The sequence below is a fragment of the Trachymyrmex septentrionalis genome, unplaced genomic scaffold (genome assembly GCF_001594115.1).
Source record: "Trachymyrmex septentrionalis isolate Tsep2-gDNA-1 unplaced genomic scaffold, Tsep1.0 scaffold40, whole genome shotgun sequence".
Lineage (NCBI taxonomy): Eukaryota > Metazoa > Arthropoda > Insecta > Hymenoptera > Formicidae > Trachymyrmex > Trachymyrmex septentrionalis.
The window spans coordinates 2,370,439-2,379,861 of record NW_017305569.1 but is presented as its reverse complement, the minus strand read 5'-3'; the positions used below and the strand labels follow the sequence as shown (position 1 = coordinate 2,379,861).

The following is a 9,423-nucleotide window of genomic DNA, read 5'->3' as shown; positions in this document are numbered from 1 at the left end:
ATTCGGTGCGCAGTTCGAAGGACTACAAATATGATACATATATAGTATGTGTACATATATAGTATATATAAAATTCACATTGAATTATTTAAGTATTAAAGATCTAGCTTCAATTGTTATAGACAAATAATATAATCATGACAAGGGGAAGAAAGCTTTTATTGGAAACTATTGGAAATCTTTTATTAAATCTATACCATAAGCGATCACCGACAAAAATTGGTCGTGGTGCTGGAATTCCTAAGCTCGAATAGTATTGCTGCGCAAATAGCTCGACGTCATTAGTGTACTTTCTTTTCCACTTAGTCCGTCTATTTTGGAACCATATCTTTATCTGTAAAAGTTAAGAAAGGTTTACGCGTAATGCATGAAATATGGAAGTTTGTCAATTAATTAAAGTATTTAGGAGGCTAACTGAGATCAAGTATTAATTATAAATTTATATTTAAAAAGTTACTGCTGATGCTTCCGATTATATAAGTTCTAATGTCGTTTTTGATAATACATACATGCTACAATTAACATAAATAAACATAAATAAAAATGAAATAGAATGGTATTATATAATTGTCTATCAATTAATACGAGATTTATTGATACGGATGAATACATTTTAAATTTCTACTTATTTATTAACTTATATTTTATATATTTTAGATCTATTTGCGAAATTGCTAAAAAAATGTTGTTCTTTTTATAGTCCAATTTTAATGAACAGTAGCATTATATATTGTAGAAAAATAATGTCATCTTTTATACAGATCAGAATTTCTCGAAGAGTGTCTACCAGCAGTAGCAGCCAGTTCGCGAACATAAGGAGCCGACGACGTATTCTAATTAAAAAATCGACGCCTCTCCGGTTCGTCGCCTCGACGGCGCGTAACAGCCGTCGCTCGGTACATTTTGTTCCGCGGCGGATGCAAGCCTCGCGACGACGAAACGTACGAGATGGCTGGAACGTGCGAGAAGAGGAAAATAGGGGCTCTCTCGAACTGGCTCGTTAACTCCGAGAAATATTGTGACAGTTATGTCTGCGACACGACGCGTCTCTTTCTTGCTTCTGATCTGTCGTCCGATCGTTCTTCCTTTCGACCGCGATTGCAGAGATAATTATCCGGCTCGTTCGCGATATTTCGACCGGCGCTGGCAATTATTGCCGGCAAGTAACTGTGCGATGACGACGTGGCACAATCTCTGCAATGGTGAGTATTCTGAGGGTGCGGGTCATAAATTAATTAATTTAAAGCGCAGGCGAGTATTAAGCGCACGCTACAAAGTGCATTGCCGAGACTTACGCAACCATTGCACTTTGCGAGCTTTGCGGAGGAATCGTCATGTTAGAAAATTATAGACTGCTCTTTCTGGACCGGTTAATATTAGAATATAATATTACAGAAAGTGATATGATTATGGACGATGCAGGAATAAGAGCAAGAATATCACAATGAACAAAGAAAAGTAGAATGCGTCTTTAGACTAAAGAATGAAACCTATTAAATTATTGTAAATATAATATTGATAACTTATGAAATAATTTTTAATATTCTGCTTTAAACTATACGAAATATTTTTGCGTAAAGCTTTCTTTTTATTTTATTTTAAGTACTATGGTCGAGTTCCGGTTACGGGCAAAAAAAACATCTGAAAAGGTTAAATACATGACAAAAAGCTTCCTTCTATATCAGTTCATGAGAAAGAAGGGTAGAAGTGCTAATTGGTTTTAAAGGACGATCCTCCCCCATGGCGCCACGACTTGGCGCCTGCACATATGGTCCATAGGTTCATAATTTAGAATTAGTTTGATTTTAAAGAACTCGAAGTACAACAGAGTTAAACTCCTTCAGGTGTTGAGGAAGGTCTACGGAAGTCACTCATTATCGCAATTTATTGAGTATAATATCCTGTTTTCGGATATAACTATTTCGATCTTCTGCGTTCTGTTCCAATTAAACTTGTTTATGGTCAGTGAACTTTATGTATAACGTACTGAAAAGCTTGCAAGGAGAAAACAATCCCCAAGCTCAGTTGTTTCCACGGTGGCAAGCTTTCCAGAATGCATGTTATAGAGTTCACTGTTTATCTATTATTTCTAATTCTGTTCATGATATTTCAAGAGAAATATTTCGACGCACGGAATTTGCAGAATTGGATACGTATATAAATTTACACTGAAATATTTAAGCACATTATGATTTTTGTCGAAAATCTTTTTGACTGAAAATAGGATTTCTCTTACTTAATTAGACTTATCATCATCCAATTTCGTGTTATAACTGTTTACTGTTTATGACATAAAGCTTAATATAGGAATATACTGGACTGATTAGCGGCGGAATTAATAATGTTTGTAAAAATTAAGGTGAGAAGACAGCTAATATTTAGCCTTGAAAATTGTAATATATATAATATTATAATGTAGTTTCTTTTAAAAAGAAAAATTAATTTAAGAAGAAATTATGGAAAATAAAATACTTACTTGTGTTTCCGTGAGCTTTAAATTTTTGCTCAGCTGCAATCGTTTTGCCACACTCAAATACTTATTTCTTTCGAATTCCGTCTCCAAGGATTTAATTTGCGTGGCGGTGAACGCTGTGCGTGGTCTCTTCTTCCTTTCGTCGTCGCTAATAGCGGCGACAGTCTTCTCCTGGATATCCCTGTCCGCGCTCGTAGTTGAATTCGCGCCGCTACTGCTGGTGCACGCCTCTGTAAAAATATTCCATTCCTTATATATCGGAGTAAATAACACGAACAAAACAGCTCTACTGAAACTGAACACTCTTTACAATAAAAGGCTCTTTACTCTTCAAATTATTCTGCAAGCAATTAATGGAAAATCAGTAAACTAACTATAATTTAACTATAAATATAAATCTGAAAATAATTTTATTAGACTATAAAAATAATTATATGGCACAGTCAAACTGGTTGAATATTAAAATTTTTTGTAACGTTGTTCATTGAGTGTGAGTTCGGTATATCATTATTTTAATGGTTCAACAGAATTATTTTCAAATGTGTATTTAATTAAATTTTTAGATACTTCAGCAAAATCGTTTTTTCCGTGGCATATGTATCGACAATATTTATGCGACGCATTATTTAAATGCTTTTTTATAAACAAATGCCATATATCGGAAGTAAACCATCTAAAATATGACTCGATTATTAAGTACTGCAGATTACAAAACGCAAGTTCCTCAACATGGGAAAGAGAAAATATCACAACGGGATGAAAATAATTGATGCGAGCATAGAAATCGCGTCATCATTCATTCACAACGTGCTGTATATCTCGCGGACACCATATCTTTATCCTTTTAATCGCTTTTAAAAGAAGGGAATAATACGTGTGAATTCACGCCGTTGAGTGCGAGCGGACTCCAATTACCCCCATGGAATCCTCTTTCTCATCAATCTCATGACTTTTTGTACGTCGAGTTGTTTATATTTATATTTATCCCGGCTTACAAGACTTGCCGTACACGACGTCGAGCCGGGTGTCATGAAAAATGTCTTCGGGCTTGCTTTTAGGCGGTTAGAAACAAGACCGCGGTCTCTTAAGCGTCGGAGGATCATCTTCTAATTATCTGCCCATTCGTCATCCGACGAAAAAGTGTGGCATCGCAACAGTCGACTGAGCTTTCATGTTTTCGACAAACGCTGAGAATATTATGCTACTAATATTGATCGTCGTTGAAATAATCTCGAGAATTTTTCAACAGCTTTTCAAATAATTTTTTTTTTTCTAAAACAGCAGTGCTAATTAATTCAAAATATTAATTTCAAAAAAATATAATTTATTTATCTCAATTATATGTAAATAATACTAAGATTACAAGTTGAAAACTGAAATTATAATTATATCTATATTATATAAGACTAGTAGTCCGTTCTTATTTTAAGTTTTAAATAATATCTTAAGCTGTTAATATAGTTTTATTAATGATTGATATTTTAAGACTGTACTCTTCAAACAATTTTAAATATAAAACCGACTATTACTATACCGGTCTAAAAAATTAGAATAAAATTGAGAATAAAAACTGACAATTATATAATTATATATAAAATCTTTAAAATAAAAACAATATCTACTCTATAATTATTCTATTGGCATAAGTTATTTTAATAGAAAACCATTCGACTTACAGGATGAAAAACGGGAAAGTTCAACTTATGGTTCAGGTGGTTTCTCGTGCACTGCGATAATAAATATTCCGTAAAAGCTATTCGCGGCGACATTATGGCAAGAAACGCCGTTTACTGGCTACTAATTGTCAGATGGCGACGTAATTGTCGCGTTTCTCGCGCCTTTTTCGTGGCTTCCTCGCCTATAGTCGTATTGCAGAATTGTCGGCTAAAACTGTACCATCTCTAATTCACTTCGCGCGAAACGCACTACTGACGTGCACACTCGATGTAGTTATCCACAACCCAAAAGAAAATCATGTCAGCTGTTGTAGTAATATTTCGTTTCTGGATCACTATATCTTTTAAATCCATTTGCAGAATATAATATTGAAACTCTGTATATTATAAAAACTTCAAATTTCTTTTTGTCTTAACGAACATTAACTTTTTTCATATTCCTCAAATGTTTAATTTAAAAAAAAATTGTTCAATTACTTTAAACAAAGATATATTAATTTATAACACACTGAATCCGTGAATATCAGTTAAGCATAAAGATAAGTTGATCAAAATTATTTAACTTTTACATAAATGTATATTTGTTACTATGTGTATATTTATTGTATTACTATAAATTATTAAATGATTTTAATCACCTTGTATTTATTTAAGAACGTCTAATTCTAAAATTAAATAACATTTTGACAAATTATATTGGTTACTTATAATATACATATAATATACAATATACATAGATATTAAGATTAAGTTTAGTGGATTATTCCTTTGACAATGCACATTTAATTATCACAACCTGCTCACGACCGGAAGCACACAGAAAGAAGGGGAAGAAAAGAGTCTGCAAAGAGCGAGCACGGCTCATTTGTCGTCGAGTTTCTGACTCGGTTGCATTGACGAACGAGCTCTGGAAAGCAGTAGGAAAGGATTGGTGCAGAGGAAACGACCGCAAAAAGGAGTCGACAACACGGAGGGCGAAGAAGAGCGACGCTCGAGGAACAGGGACACGTTAAACGCGTCGCGGAAATAGAATACCACGCCTTCTAGTTTACCTAATTGCCGCGAGCCATGGCGAACTTGTCCCCTAATTATTCGGTGACGAATGGCACGAGAGCAGAAGTACGAGATAAAGCGCGGCCAAATCTCATTCTGACGTTGCTGGCCATTTCATACTCGGCATCAATCCCGAATATAATTAATTTATACGCGAGTCGCGAAGATTGGCAAATCTGCCTCGAAGATGACTTTATAATTAGGATCCTTTGTTGCCAGTCAAGATTTTAATGATGTCCAAACAGTTAAATTGCTTATCAATTATCAACAAACTTATTAATAACATAAGTAAGAAAATATATCCAGAAATGCATTCCGACACTTAAAGACGTTAGATATTTAATACTTCAATTTCTGCAATACATTCATAACGTATATGTATATTCGATAATATTTTGGGAGATATAATATCGAAGTAAAAGATTTAAAATATAGTGAAAAAGGTGTCGTGTATGAATGCAAAATTGTCGCTCGATATCATAATGGGCTCATTCAAGAAATGCTTCTCTCATCCCTTGCTCTTTATGTTGTTCTTTCACGAAGATTTACGTTGACGGCTTTGTAGTTGGACGCGACGTCCCACATGTCTCAGTCCTAACGGCGCAAACGAGAATTGTCCTCTCCTTAGATCTCGAATTTATCGCGTCGGCCATTACGGTGTGTAAATCATGAGGTTACGTGCCCTCGGATGGAAATTAGTCGTTGAGGTCCTCGAAGGCGTGTGCATGAGATGCCGCAGAATTAAGTCGCTCAACTTTCATTAATTATTCGTAAAACTGGTTCTCCATTATGCCACGTCAGATAACTGAAATATGTTAAATGCAATTCCGTTTCTAGCGACCGTATTTTGGCAGTAATTGTTCTCGGAAATAATTTCATGTGAAGATTTGCTGAGCAAATTACAGCGACATAGTATGATGAACTGTGTATAGAAATAATAAATGAATCATTATGTTTTAAAAGAAGTTTTGGTAAAAGATGGTTTTCTTGGACTTTCAAGTTTATACAAAGTTACAATATAAAATGTAAACAATTCTAATGATTATAAGCATAATTTTGAAAATAATATTTCAGAAAAATTATGGAGTAGTTTCACCAGCATCGTTCTTTTACACTTAACTGCAAATAAGAGAGAGTTGTTGCATGGCAGAATTAGCAGGGGAGACAGATAAATAGTGGACGAAGAGCAGAAACATTGAGTAGGCGTGGAGCCTGCAGGAAGTAATGGATCAAACTCACAGGCGACAGTCCTCTCCGCGCGATCTTACATATTCGTTACTGCAAGAGAAGTCTCATGTAGATTTTATAACAATTAGTTTCTCTAATATCCGTAATAATGTTGCCAGCCGATGCAAAATCGGTCGGTATACAATTCTCGAGTTCAAAGACTCGAAGTAATCTTTGAAGATTCTACATGTACACTTGCGCTATCATTATTTAAGAAGACTACTTTTATTTAGTATTAACACTATCAAGATTTTATGGATAATAAATGTCATGAATAAAAATTCGGAAAAACTTTCTGACGATATATAGGCAATGTTAAACAATTATATAAAATTTTGCTTTTCAAAGACAATCTTGCTCATTATTTGTATTTTGCTAAACGTGAAGTAACTTCTATTTTAAAGTCGAAACTTCTAAAAAACTCAACTATATTATTTATATAATTATTATTTTTAAATATTATAATCTCGAAAAAGAATATAATGTTTATAAATTTGATTATCTTTAACAGAAGTGTTAAAATATAAGATTATTTTTAAATTTGCGTTACGGTAATACGCAGATATCATTAACATTTAATAAAACGATTTCGATCCATCCGATATATTAACAATGTTTAACTGTTAAAAACTGATTAAAAACCGGTGAGGCCATCGGTAAATATGGTTTTATCTGATTAAACGAAACAAATACATATGTGCATTAAACGCTTCTCAATGAGATGTACATATAATACTTGCAATAATGGCGATAATTGCGATAATTATTTGGCTAATAATTGCAATAATTATTATAAAATTGAAATATTGCCATAATCTGTTTTTGACAAAAGGACTTGAAATAAATTAAATGATTTAATAACATAAATACAAGTGTCTTACACCTGTGTAACGTGCAAATTCTGGTTTTGGCATTAAATTCATATAAGCAAATTTACTCTTTGCATATATCCATGTAATAAAATGCTATTGAATATTTAAAACAATTATTTAAAATATGTACTTAAAAAATAAAATGTATTCCGTTATTTATTTAGACACTTGAATATATTCTATTATAATAAATAAGTCGAAAAAGTACTTCTAATTCAATATTGATCCTAATCAATTTTGTGACCTTAAATAATGATTTAAACACGTAAAAAATGCAATTAGAATATAGTTATAATTACTTTTTTTATTATTAATGCCAACTTATATATTGGGAAAATATTTTCTTTTTACTTTAATTGGAACTAACAGAAGAGAAAAAATTTTCTTTCAAATAGAATATTTTACGTTATAGATGTTTATGCGATTTTGTTAGAAAATGTAATAGAACGTAATGTCCTAATTAAACTCACCATAATATATTTCTGGTTCAGGAGTTGTCGAGCATACCATGTCGAGTTCGATTTCTTCCGCCATTGTCATGGATGAATCAGGTGCAACTCTTATCTCCAATTCATTACCTGCGAATGTGGTTATTTTATTGAATTCTTATCACAGATTGTGTTGTATTAAGATTGTTTACAAAATCTGTTTGAAATTTAAAAAATTCACACTTTGCCATAAAATTATCTTCAATCATATAATAGCAAATTATATTAATTAAAAATTATTTCAAAAATTTATTCAAAAAATTGATCTTTATATCACATTATATGCATAGGCGTGAAATTTTTTTCGGAAGAGTTTTCTATCAATCTAGGAATGTACTGTGCACCAATCGGAATGACATCAAAAAAAAAAAAAGATTTTGGTATTACACAGTGAAAAGAAAGTCAATGTACCAATTTTATTGTAATTTACAATTTTTAACATTAATAAATTCCATTTGGATATTTTTATAACTTTTAATGTCTCTTCGTACGTCATTTTAAAGAGGAAACATGTTTACATTTTATACATCATGTAATTTTTACTTATTTTTTTAAAGACATTTTTTTAAAAGAAAAACAGTATAGCTACTACAAGCAAAATGTTTAATTCTTTAATATTGTTATTGTATGCTCGAACTAACAAAAGTATACAAAATTGTTTATATGATTTTATAACGAAAAGAAAAAAATATTAAATGTAACAGCAAAAGCTCACACACACACACACACAAAATCAAAAGTAAAGTTGTATGTTTTTTATAATTAAAAATGAAAGAGAAATTTCGATAAAGTACAGCGCTTAATTGGCCAATTCAAAATAAAATATTCTCATTAGTAAAGCATAAAAAATTATTAGGCATCGACTGATGCGAATAAATGTGTGCTATCAGAATGTGCGTTAACGAGACTCTCTCAAAATGAAATAATTAATAAAAAATTTCGGAGAGGGGAGGGGGGGTGAACCCTCCCCCATGATTATATGTAATAAATGATTTATAACATAATATTTGATAGAAAATGCAATTTTAAAAAATTACATTATAAAGATATTTTTTAACAATAATAGAATAATTCAAGAACTTGTTGAATAAAAGCGAAACAGAAATAAACAATTTGTTATCTTTTTCTACAAATGATTAATATTCAATTGTAACAGAGATTAGAAAACAATTTCATTATTACTCACTTTCTTGGCAAAGCAAAGACAAATCGGTCTGTTGTGGGAATTTATTGTCTTCTTCATCTATCTTGCTCGGTCTTGCTAGTAATCTCTCGATGCTAAAAGAACATAATCTCGGGTTTTCCGCAGAATCGATCGTTTCCTTCGACGAGTCTGATTTTTTCATCTCTTCATCGGACATCTTGAACGCGTTTTGTCAAAACAACACTCAGAATATACTGTTAGTAACATAAAATCGTCTTTTTGATATTCTCAAGTAAATATTTCGCGCCCATTGAAATATATTCTACAACTGATAGATTAATTTTTCTAGGATTATATTTTCAAGTTCCTTTTATCAATCTTAATATCACTCATTTAAAAAAAAAAGATTTTTAAGCGCCGTCTACAATGAACAGTAGCAGTAGTGGTCGTAGACACGTCGAAAATAAGCTGATTTTCCGGCCCAGCCGGA

General features: G+C 32.1%; 1 protein-coding gene across 1 annotated transcript in view; it reads right to left on the bottom strand.

Moving 5' to 3' along the window:
• The window catches only part of LOC108751062 (homeobox protein ceh-19-like), a 12,995-nt gene that overhangs the window by 2,804 nt on the left and 768 nt on the right, over positions 1-9,423 (bottom strand). The window contains exons 2-5 of the mRNA XM_018491005.1: positions 8,976-9,187; positions 7,772-7,879; positions 2,477-2,703; positions 198-334 (exon numbers count right to left, since the gene is read on the bottom strand). Of these exons, the coding sequence (XP_018346507.1) occupies positions 198-334; positions 2,477-2,703; positions 7,772-7,879; positions 8,976-9,150 (647 nt within the window). The 5' untranslated portion in view covers positions 9,151-9,187. The remainder of the gene's footprint in view (positions 1-197; positions 335-2,476; positions 2,704-7,771; positions 7,880-8,975; positions 9,188-9,423) is intronic.